Genomic DNA, 12,768 nt, shown 5'->3' with positions numbered 1-12,768 from the left:
ATAAATATTAAATCTTATAAAGAAATAAAAAAATTAAAAATCGAGTTATATAAACTTAACGTATAAGAAATAGTATAAGGAAGTAAGGCATATAGTATGTCATATCTTATTTATATCCATTGTGCGTTACATTCAATCTCTATTTTTAATTTTCTTTTATTTCTCTAATATTTAATATTTATCATTCGTATAATATTCCTTCCATTATTATGCGCAGGGCCATACGTTTAAATTAATGCCTATTCATAATTCTTCTATATCTGAATATTAAATATTTATTCTGTTTGGTAGAATCAAAAGACAAGATCAGATGATCAGAAAATCGATAAATAGTGCCGCTTATCAACTTCTTCAATTACGGAATTTGGAAAAATGATAATCGCACATTTTTTTTTGTCTTCTCTCAAATCCAGCAAACGCTAAATATTCTTGAAATATTCATAAAATGTTTCTAAAATCTCCAAGAATACTTCAAAATATTTCGAATATTTACGGTATGTAAAAGAAACATTCAAATATCGGTTAAAAATTTCATGTCGTCCGTGAATCAGTTTTTAAACAAAATTTTACTTTGGAAAACATATATTTAGTGCGCATATTTTCACCTTGAAGCTCAATTTTGGGGCTCTCTTTACAGATGAAGAGCTGCGCTCCTTATATTCTTTCCCAGGTGATTCTTGTTTACGAGTAAATGCTCTCCGCTTTCTGTCGGCAGAAATGTGTACTGTTCGCTCGTTCGCGATTTTTATGAAATATACAAGAAGTATTCACACAATTTTCTGAACATTTCATTTGCACATTCTGTGACGATTCTTTTATTGTTCCAGAACATTCGGTACATTTGTAATGCGAATCGAATTTTCTGCGAATATTTAGCGTTAGCTGAGAAGCTAATAAGCGGCAGTACCATCGTCTGATTTTCTCGATTTCATTAAAAATGTATATAAAGTTTCAATTTTATTAATTTTAGTCTTCCCCACATTTGGCTTTCACTGAAAGAGACAAAGGTACGATAATAAGAAAAATAATTCTAGTTGAGCTGACATTCATCGTAACGTTTTATTTGATTTGTTGTTTATATCAGTTCTTATAAGTCGCAACACATCGCGTAATATGTATAATCTTTTATAAGTTTCGTTTTTTTCCTCTCTTCATCTGTTCAGTCTTTGAACAAAACTACTAAAAATAGACTCGATAAAATCAACCGCTTAAGCCTCTTTTTTAAATATCTCTTATCTTATTTGTCAAGCGCAAGCCGATGAGATCTGAGATGCAGTCGAGGATACATTGTATACATTTGAGAAGATAGAAGAGGACGTCGCCTCCTGAAAATTTCTAAGAAGCTCGCAGCATAATAATAATAGATGAACCGAAAACGCCACTCGTTTTCTAATTATTAAAGTTTATTCGCTACAATATAAACGTTTTGTTTTACTAATGCAGCGGCATGCATTAACGATTTTGATATTATGCAACTCACACTCCTTGATTTCGCTTTAAAGTTTACGGATCACATAATGTTTGGTCTTGTTTTGAAAAAAAAAATTGTTAAAAAAAAAATATATATATAAAGTTGCTGCAAAAGAAATTTAGGAAGAGAAGCAAAATTGCTAATTTTTTAACAAAAGGCAACGTTCTCCTTTACCTATTTAACCATGCGGTGCCTATGTAATTCTCGTTATATTGCTATTAACACCAACATACAGAGAATTACGTAGACACCGCATGGTGTTAAACCCACATCGATATTTTTTAAAGTTAAAAATTGACTTTATTGTGGCAAAGACACCTCGCACTGTCCCGTCGCACTTTCGCTATTCCAAACGCACGCTAATTGCACTTTACATTCGCAGCTCCCCCCGTTTCCGTCGGGATTTGAGAAAGTCTCAGGTTCACTGTAAGGAAAATTTTCTAAATTCAAAGTATTTAATGATCTTTTACGATGACGCGATCCTTGAATACCTATCTACATATGTCTCTTTTCAAAAAATTCTTCTATTTTATATAGAATATCAAGTTCCTTAAATCTTTTCTACACTATAAATTCATGATATCAAATTATATTCAATTTCAGTCAGTTTCAATCATTTCTATAAGTCGCCACTGCTCTTACTCAATATTTCGTTAATTTAATTAAAATAATACAGATCAACAATTATAGTGTTAACAATTAGAGACAGTAAATCAATACAAAATTTAATTTTATAATTTGTTAATTTTTATCTTCATGTACAATATTATTTTCTTTCAATTTGATCCTACGCGTTATTTGTATAAGTCAAGGATCTACATCGTTCATGCATTTATTTTGATTATTGAATACGCCGTACGCGGGCGAGTCGAGCTCGTCACAGTTGAGATCGATGCAGCAATAATTGACGGTTAACATACGCTAATTAAGTATCGGATTAACTTCATTGTGGCTCTGATATTGAGTCGTCAGAGTGGTGCAATGCGGTTCAAACGAAAACGCTAATTAAAATCGATTAATTACTACCGATATGTGCACGATCGTTTTTAGTGTACATTAAAAATCCAATTCTTTACGGATGCAAATGCAATTGTTTTTTCGGCAATGCTAATTCGGCAATCCTACTTTCATTGCGTCTATCTGATTTCTAAATCGTTGAATCGTACCATTTAACGAGTTTCAAACAATTAAACATTTTAATTACAATATTTATTCGTGTGACACGACGAAAGCTTAAGAAAATAAATTTAGGCAGGTTTGTGCCCTGCGGTTGTATTATAATTAATATCGCAGTTTATTAAAATATGCCTAATGTTTGATTATCTTTTTGTTGATATTAGAACCGTGTATCGAACTCGATTTCACAGAACGAATTAACGAAAGACAAGAAACGGCATTTGAGACTTTCTCATTCCCCCCGTCCCGCTATTCTGACATCATAGTTCGTAAAAAAGCTCGTTTCCGAATGATTTTACTCTCGCTTTTTCGGTTACAAAAGAAGTATTGTCATTATTATCAAACCGTCATTTGCTATTAAATGCATCGTTGAAAATAAGAAAGTATAGAAAAAAATAAACAGAATTTACTTAGCCTAGTTATCGCCTACCTGTCGGAGGTAGATCCTCGCATAGAACTACTTTTCTACTCATTGATGTTTTTGATATCGAGACTTGCAGTTAGTTTTGACGTGTAGATTTTGTAAAAAATTGCTTTTGATTTGCTGCTTGCAAGACGAATTGAGATCAAGGGCGGAATCTAAAATTTTGTGTGTGTGTGTGTGTGTGTCGACGACACAGGGGTTTTTGTCGTTAAACCTATCGTCACGTAATTTTCACGTGCATAATTAAAACACTATACGAGGAGTCTACTTACGGCATACAGTATAGTGATTTCATTAACTGATAACTTCGTTCATATAAGTTAATAGTTATAAATTGTCGAATAGAGAAAGAAAGAGTCAAACCGAAGGTGTGTAATCTATAACGGGGAGTCTCTACGAACAGTAACGAGACACACACTTCCTTTTAAAAATGTCTTCTCACTGTCAATATTTATAATAAATAATATATATATTTATAAATTGTAATATATAAAGCCTTATATAGTACACAATATATAAATATATATATGGTGTAGGTATTATATAAGACTATATATTTCGTTATGTTAGGTATACTCTCGCATATTTTAACAAATCGATCTCATTAGGCTACCCTCATCGTACGCGGTTGTACTTCTTTGAACAAAAGTCGTTCACGTTTGCTTTTAAAATCCTGCGAGGTGCGCATATACACATATCAACAACATATGATAGATGGAAGGGGTATTTAATATTAAAGTATATAAATTAAATATACTAAAGTATATAAAATAGAAAAATGCCGCATCTGCATTTTACCCCAAACGATCCTCTACTGCTGAGATAAGACAATGAAGGATTACGATGAGGGTAAAAGAATCGACAGACGAGTGTTTTTTCTTAACTTCGTAGGCGATGACTAGGTTAAATGACTAGAGGAATAGGATTACCGATTATTCTGAATTTACTGATCGGCGATTAAACGCTACGGTAAAAATGGTTGTCGACAAGTGAGTCGACTATGAATTGAGTATACCTAACCTTTACATTCATTATTTGTATAATTAAAAGAGAACACATTTGCGCATCTTTATTTAATCTAAGGGGTTATCACTTCGGACTAAATAAAACTATTCTGGCAGATTTTGGCAGGATGACTCAAATAAGTTGAAAATAATGATTTTGGAATAAATAAAAATTAGTAGTAAGTGTATAACGTTGAAATAATTCGCTTGGATTCTAGATTGTAACATTATACTCGAGTTTTCTTATCGATAATGAAATTAAACGATAGTCCGCGATAACTCGATATGACGGGTTACTAAATTTGGCCGCTTCTAGAGTTTCTTTCTTTTTTTATAAGTATATTACTTCCTATCGCCGCCTTTCTCGCGAACCTATTTGTAACATGACGAGGAAATCAGGACGAGTTACGGACCGTTCAAGACGATTTGGCATTAGCTGTTATAATTTCCCAAAGCATGAACGAACCATACACATATTGAACTTATTTTAACAAACAGAATCTCTACAATCATGTCAATTATTTACTTCTTGGAGAATTGTTTTCGCACTAGGCCATATTCATTCACCAGTCGATACTGGCTGCTGGAATTTTCGAGAAATAACAGAACGATATCCTTTTCGGTGCTCCATTTGTCTTCGCAATCATACGAATGTCAGTAACTCATCCTGTATGCATCGATCCTCTAAACGAAAAGAATGATTTTGAAAAGATGTCTAAAAATTCAATTAGATACAAATCTGAAAATAAATTCATTTGATCTATCAAAATAATTATGTAGGATACTCAAATTGGGCGCTATATATGCAGACGTCGAAGAGAGTAAAAAAAGAAACAGGAGAAGGAGCGAGAAAAAGCGGAAAAGGCACGATAAAGGAGGAAGAAAAGGCAGAAAAGACTAAGCAAAAGGAAGCAAACAAAACTGGCGAAAGAAAAGAAGATTATATACATACAAAAAATATCATTCTAAATATCAGTCTCTGCTAACAATAAGAAAAGAGATTACTCAGTTTACTTTTTTCTTTTGAGTAATGGTTATTTTTAACATAAAAGAACATTTTCTCAACAACAGTCTTAAAATATGCCTATTACTCTTATTGTATAGAAAAACTCATCACATATATGTACACAAAACAAGAAGTTTATGTATTTTTTAAAATCATTATAAAATTTTATCGAGGAAGTGATCTTATATTATAAGCAAATCGAATTTGTTTTAATTCAATAATCTTGATTAAAGTATTAAACTTACTATAGGAATCAGAATATATTTTGAATAAATTAAATTAAAAATCGTCAGACATCGAGCATCATAAAACAGGTATCCTAAAGAGTTCTCAACAATTAAATTAAAGGACCCCGCACCAACTTTATGGGTTTTGGCTCCCGGTGAAATTGCCTGAAAATTTGTATGTTGTCCTCTTTACTGTTCTGAACAAATGTCTCAATGGGCACAAAGTCCAAAAATGACTAGGGACCGAGTTATGAATCGCTAAAGTATAAAATTGCGTCTATTTCCTCGATGATAATCGGTAAAATTATAATGTATTCACATGTGTGTGAAACCGGAAATCGATCCAGCTGACTAAGGGCGCCGTCCCATTAAGTACGGATCGGAATAACAGATCGGATTTCTCACTAGAATTGAGCATTCCGTTCCAGTTCCGTTCCGTAACAGTTTTCCCTATCTGTCTCATTCAGTAAAAACGAAACGGAATCTGGTTACAAAATATATTTTACCGTTACAATCGTAGACATATAAGATAGACCCAGCATTAGCTATATATATCTGACATTTATATTACTGAAAAGAATAAAATAAGATATAAAAGTAAGAGTAATACACTCAAGAATTCTACCTTCCTCATCGATTTTGATGAAATTAGAGCAGAAAACATTTATTCTAGCCTCACTTATATGTTCTCATGTCTTTATATACCATCGATGTAACAGATTTCCTAACCTGAATAGTCGTTAACTTCAACGATTAATATTTCGGTCTACGAGACAGAGCGTCACTTTTTTTTGCCACATTCATTCATTTCGTGCAAAAACGCATCGAATGAGCCTAATTTCGTCAAAATCGGTGAGGAAGGTAGAATTCTTGAGTATTATCAAAGTACGTTTACTGTCAAGATGCGCGCGCAGAGAAGGATAGGTTGTTCCGATATTTTGCCTCGCATCGTTCTGCCAAACTCAGCATATACTATAAAAAAATATATGGGTGCTGGGTCTATCTATGGTTACAATTCAATATTTTAGAGAACTCACAACAATGTTATCGGCAAGATAGTTACACAATTATATGTATATTATTGCTTCAATTGCCCAAAATAACGAAGTATCGATGAATCAAGCACATTTACCTATGATCGACGCAACATTCCGTTCCGTTTTTACTGAATGGGACGGGTAGAGAAAACTGTTACGGAACGGAACTGGAACGGAATGCTCAATTCTAGTGAGAAATCCGATCCGTCATCCGTACTTAATGGGACGGCACCCTTAGGCAAGACTGGAGATTTGAAAAATAGCTATTGAAATACGTAACAATACGTTTTAATAAAAGATAACTTTTGGAAAAGAAATTGAAAGGACCAAGTTGGAAGATAGCTTCGTGAAAAGACAATTGAAGGAAGTGTTCTGACAGGACTTGCTTATTATATTTTAGGAGAGGAAGGGAATTTCAGAAAAAATTGATTCGCAGAACAATCGTGTTAACGAATTGTGACAGAAAACAGTTCTGTAGAAAACTGGTGATCATTGATTCTGAAAAAAAAACTGAGGAAAGGTTCTGAGAAAAATCGATCAATGACTTTCCTGTAGAAAAAAATTCAAAAAAGTAACCCTGAAAAGGACTGATTGTATAATGACTAATAAACAACGTTTCTAAAAAAAAATAATAGCAAACGTAGTTCTAAGACTGATTTGATTCAGCGACGAACTTCCTGAAAAAAAATTGTTGTAGTCCGCATATAGGAATACAAGTGTGGCTATATATTATATGTATAACGTTTGTGTCAGCTTCGCCTTAGTTGGCTGAATCGATTTCCGGTCTCACACATACATGTGAATACGTTACAACCTTACCGATTATCATCGAGCGAATAGACGCATACTTTAGCGCTCCATGATTCGGTATCCCTAGGTATTTTTGGACTTTGTACCCATTGAGATATTTGTTCAAGACAGTAAGGAGGACAACATATTAAATTTTCAGACAATTTCATTGGGAGCCTTATGGCTAACATCCATAAGGTTGGTACAGGGTTCTTTAATTTAATTTACAATTAATCAATCCAAGGTCTCTCAATATCAAATAACAATATTACATGTTTCAGCTATAATGTAATATTCAGAATCGTATTGTTCAAATTGTATTTTATGTTTCAAGTATATCAATTATATCTAATTTCCGTATATCAATTTCAAGTGTATTGCATGTCTTGATTTATTTCTTTTTTTTTTAATTTTTATAATTGACTCTTATATGCTCCTTCTATTACTTATATTAAATAAATTTAATGCTTGTGATGAACATACAATCAGCAGAACCGTTTTTTCTGTGTATGTATAAGATATAAGATATCGAAAAAACCGTCAGTCTTTGAAAACTCTTTAGAACAGCTATATTATGATGTTCGATGTCACGAGACTTTTATTCTATCAGTCAAACCTTACTTTTAGTCCGTCAAAAGAGGAACCTCCTCGGCTTCCTTCCGCCGTGCTTTCGTTTCTTTTTTCGCTCTCTTCTTCTCTTCCTTCGCTAGCTTCTTGGCTTCCTTCTGTCTAGTTTTCTCGGCCTTCTCTTCTTCCTTCTGACGGGCCTTCTCCGCTTTTTCGCGTTCCTTCTCCTGTTCCTTCTCCTTCTTTGACTTCTGCACCTCTTGGACCACCGACACCTTCGACACTGTCGTTGATCGTTTAGACACGGCGCGATTGCACGACGATGCTGACGATGCCGACGATGTAATAGCGGATATGCTTCTTGAGCTCGGCGGTATATCCATCTGTGTCACAATCTTGTGAGCACATCTGCAAACGCGTCAATTGCGTCACGAATCTGTGATCGTTTGGCGAATCTCTCGGTCGATTGCTGAAATTGACGATTGCAAAGATACCTGATTCTAGTGGAGGCTTTACCAGCACGATAATCCCTCTGGAATTCACGGATGGGGGGTAATCGGCGTTCCCGATTTTCCCGCAAATTTTCCTCCTCTTCGGGGATTTGTTGAATAGGATCTTGGTACGACTACAAATTTTCATAAATTGTTTATTTCGCCGATTTACGTACATGAAATAAAAACGGTTTTACTGAAGTATAGTCTAAACATTTAGCGAAGCATATCTTATACTAAAAATAATTTTATTTTAAAATTAGATCGCCCAAACATTAGAATGTCAACATTTTTTCAACATTGCTCATCCTGTTCGAATTTTTACATAGTTATTTATTGGTTTAATTAAATTATTTTTAGATCTGTATCTCGCTAAATTTCTAAATACATCAGCAAAATTCTTCTTTCCATGTACTCCAGAAAACTCATTTTGAAAAATATAACATTCTCAACTAAATCAGACTACCATAATATTACTTTATATATAAAAAATATGAAATGTATTTTATGTGGAATATTATGATAAGCTACTACTAACTTGAATTCGCATTTTCATCGATTGCGTCTGGGAACGTCTGAGAGTGGTGCCTGTGGGTTGCCTTATCCTCGTCGCTCTCGTCGGTTTACTGAGAGAGATGCTATGCGCGGTCGAGGAAGTTGCCGAAGAAACGGAAGACACTCCTACGTGAGTGAATTAAAATTTGAAACTTTGTAGTATATTTAACACCTCCATAGTAGTTTGTATATTATTAACAATTTACGAAGATTATTACAAACCAGAAACTGAGGACGAACCGCTGGCCATTGAGTATAAAGAGGCAGAGGCTGGTACACTTCTAGTAGTTCCGGTTCCCCACCTGCTAGCAGATCTAGACACACCGGCTCCTGTGCCCATGTTATACTCTGACGAGCTTTGAGGGAATATCCAAGATTTACCCGGCAAATACTATAAATTAAAACTGTTGTAAATATCGGAAGTCAAAAAGTCACAAAGTCACGGCATTATTCTACTAAATACATTGCATGAGTTTTTTTCTAAATTTAATGAAATCAAATAGTGATATGAGTTTTCTTTGATTGATTAATTGGGAACGATAACAGAAAAAATTAAAAAGCAGAAATAAACTCGCAGCCAAAGGTAACTCAACAGAAAAGAATACAAATTATGTAGAGTAAAAATAAGGTAGGAGAAGGAGCTAGCTCGCGATAACAGCGCACAACATGGCCAAAGAGTAAACTTATACCTATTCAAGTTATTCTCACAGACAATTGAGAAAATAAACGTGTTTGAGAAAGAGTTCTTTTCAACAAAAACGATTTTACATTGCATAATCGATTCGTATTTCTCCAAACGAAATATCTAGAATAGTTATAATAGTGGGTCTATGAAACATTCTTGCCAGAATTAGGAATAGTCTAAATTAAACAATTCCCTAGACAGTCCGCATGTCCAATATTAGGATATGAAATGTTGTAAAGATATGATGTACCAAAAAATGTCTTAATGACATCTTCTCAGTCGACTCAAATTGAAAGTAACATAACGTCAATGTTATATTTTCGCATTCCACAATAAAACTGTTATATAACACTATGTGTTATATTACATTTATATTATAGAATACGAAATTATAACATTGACGTTATGTTACTTTCAATTTGAGTCGATTGGAATGATGTCATTAAGACATTTTTATGTTCTAGACATGTTTTAAACATGGTGCTCTCTGGATATGATATACTGGAACGAAAATTTATTTATATAAAAGTTACATTTTTGTGAATACAAATTACTTTATATTTAAAGAATAATTAGCAACATGCCGAAAAACATTTTCACACAGTCAATCGTAAAAAAAGATGGTACATGCGTCACGAATGGCATCTGAAAAGGAATGCAGCACAATATTTTCAGCAATTTCAATTTATCATTGTTTTTTAATATAAATCATCCTATTTGGACAAATTGACCATATTTGCGGCTTTGAGAATTCCGCTCCAATTAATAACGATTTCGTCGCGATTATGCGGTGAGCATGAAATTTATTGATTTGTATGTACACCCAAGGACTTCGATTCTTTCCCCCGGTTACTTTTTTGAAATTTCCAAAAATTCAGGTTATTTCGTCTTTACGTCAAATTTAGTTATAAGCAGACGTAAAGTTTAGTCGTGCCGTTAATCGCGCACGAATTACGATCATTAATATAAAAAGCTGGTCATTTGTCAGTTTGTGAAAATTTCCGAGGGAAAGAATCAAAGTCCTTGGGTGTACACGAATGAAACGAAGTTGTAGGGAGAAAGTGCAAAATTAAATTACTAAAAACAGTGTAAAAATAAATTCAAAAAATTTTTAAAACAATAAAATATGTAAATAAGGGACAAATAATTAACGTGTGCATCCGAATTCAAAAAATCTGAGATGAAACGGGCACTATTGTCACTTACATCACGCGGAGGAATGTAAGTCTGCTTCAATCGTAGGATCTTCGCTCTGCATATAACGCATCTCAGAGGCAGAAGCCTCTGAGACACCGCCATTTGTATCGTTTTGACGAAGCAGCGTCTGCAAAACGGCGAAAATGGGTGTGAAGCCGAAATATAATTAAAAGAAGTCTTCTAACATGTAAAATATATTAAATTATAACACCGCAGCGCTAATGTGAAAAATAGTTGTTACCTATTTTGAACTTTAAATGTAATAAAAAAAAATACACACAGGGTGCATTTGAATAGATTATTCTAGAAATCCTATAAATAAAAAAGTCTAATCTTTGAAGAACTAAAAAAAACGATCTAATTTTTACAACTGTAGTACTAAACACCAATTAAAGAAATACATTAATTTCACACACAACAATGTAAATGTAATATAATATACGTGTTATTGCATAACAGTTACATTGTAGAGTGTAAAATTATAAGTATAATATTACTGTGTTACTTTTAGTTAATTTTCACAGGATAACAATAATTAAAAACGTATAAAAGATGCGTTAATGTCTCATACATTCAGTAAATAAAACATACACTTTTAAATTTTATTTAAAAAAACTAGTCGCGCGCGCGCGTATGTGTGAGAGAAAGAAAGAGAGAAAATATTGACTTCTGTTGATGTTTCTATAGAAAATGAGCATTTTCGTATATATAACATAGAGTTTTTTAAATTAGGAAATTCTGTAAATGTAATGAAAGATTCCTAAAAATGTTATAAAATAGCAGATGACTTAAAAAAAATATTTAACCTTATATTGTCGAAAAACATACACAATACAGAAAAGTAAACATGTAACATTTGAGTTCCAATGTGCTAAAGCGATTTATTATTGAGTGGTACTTTTACAGAGTACAGTACAGAAAGAAAAATACAAGGTTGCTATCTCTTATGTGAATGACAGATTTCAAGATTTGTAGACCTAATATCTACGAAAGGAATGTTTTATTAATGTGTGAAAGAAAATTGTGTATCTATCTACCTTCCCTGATTTTGAACTCCCTCCTAATATTGCAATTTCAACAAAACTTAACTTATAGGATTACTGAAAAATTAATAATTCATTTAAAATACAGAGTGACGCGAAAATCTATGCTTACATATTAAGCTCGTTCACTCACCTGCAAACTACTCGATGCCCACATGGCGCGGTCTGCATCGTTGCCCTCGCATTCACGCATATGACGCACTGGAAAAAAAAATAAAGTGGCATTGGACGCATGTCGAACAGTAATCTTTATTGGTAATCACATATACGTTAATACTGGCTATTTAGAAAAAATTGCGAAAAAGCAAAAAGAAAAGATCGTACAGCCGCTTTTATTCATGTTCATCACGAAGCGTGACTCTTATTTTATTTACATAGTTTTTACGCGCTTACACGTGTAATGTCATTAAATCCCAGGACGTACGATGTAACACGTCGTTGTTTAGCGATCGAGATGGCTGCCACGATTGAATGCCATAATCGACTTAATGTAATTAGGCGTCACTTTAATCGAAATATTAATAACTCGAGTCGAGAGGGTGGGCGAGCACGTTAGAAATCGAAGGGTTGCAACCACCACTTTGTCATCGTCGTTAATCGACTCTTGTGATCGACTGAGCGGCCAATTCGTTCGGAAATTGCGACTTTTCCGGACGGTCGGCTATATTTTGCACGATACAGATACTCTGTTATTTTCTTCATCGTGTAGCCTAATGGTCCAATCTAGCGTAACACTACGCAACGAACCGAGAAGATAGATACAACATCTTTAGTATTCTACAGAATTATATAATGTTTATATTAATATAGATTATAATTTATAAAATGTGCGTTTATTTTTTAAAATATCTTGTAAATTTTATGGAACGAAATAATATTGTACATTCTATGTACAGGGTGTTTCCAAATTAAATGGCAAAACTTCGGGAGCGTGTAGAGGAGTAAAAAACTAAGAAAAAAAGTCCTATAGACATATGCTCCTTTTTGCTTTGTTTCGCAGGAAATCACGAAAAAAGAAAAAAATATATTTAATTTATTATTTTAATTATTTTATTTATAAACTTTTTAATGAAGATTTTGTTCGAAATGTGCACCT

General features: G+C 33.4%; 1 protein-coding gene across 2 annotated transcripts in view; it reads right to left on the bottom strand.

Moving 5' to 3' along the window:
- Positions 1-7,594: 7,594 nt before the first annotated feature.
- The window catches only part of LOC108722480 (eukaryotic translation initiation factor 4 gamma), a 43,456-nt gene continuing 38,282 nt past the window's right edge, over positions 7,595-12,768 (bottom strand). For both annotated transcript variants that reach the window (XM_018447627.1, XM_018447626.1), the window contains exons 4-9: positions 11,806-11,873; positions 10,639-10,756; positions 8,970-9,138; positions 8,731-8,873; positions 8,196-8,326; positions 7,595-8,109 (exon numbers count right to left, since the gene is read on the bottom strand). In XM_018447627.1, coding sequence (XP_018303129.1) covers positions 7,758-8,109; positions 8,196-8,326; positions 8,731-8,873; positions 8,970-9,138; positions 10,639-10,756; positions 11,806-11,873 — 981 coding nt within the window. In that variant the 3' untranslated portion in view covers positions 7,595-7,757. The remainder of the gene's footprint in view (positions 8,110-8,195; positions 8,327-8,730; positions 8,874-8,969; positions 9,139-10,638; positions 10,757-11,805; positions 11,874-12,768) is intronic.

Source organism: Mycetomoellerius zeteki, unplaced genomic scaffold, assembly GCF_001594055.1.
Source record: "Mycetomoellerius zeteki isolate Tzet28-1 unplaced genomic scaffold, Tzet1.0 scaffold204, whole genome shotgun sequence".
Taxonomy (NCBI): domain Eukaryota; kingdom Metazoa; phylum Arthropoda; class Insecta; order Hymenoptera; family Formicidae; genus Mycetomoellerius; species Mycetomoellerius zeteki.
The sequence above is the reverse complement of the archived record's forward strand: the minus strand, read 5'-3'. Positions and strand labels throughout refer to the sequence as shown.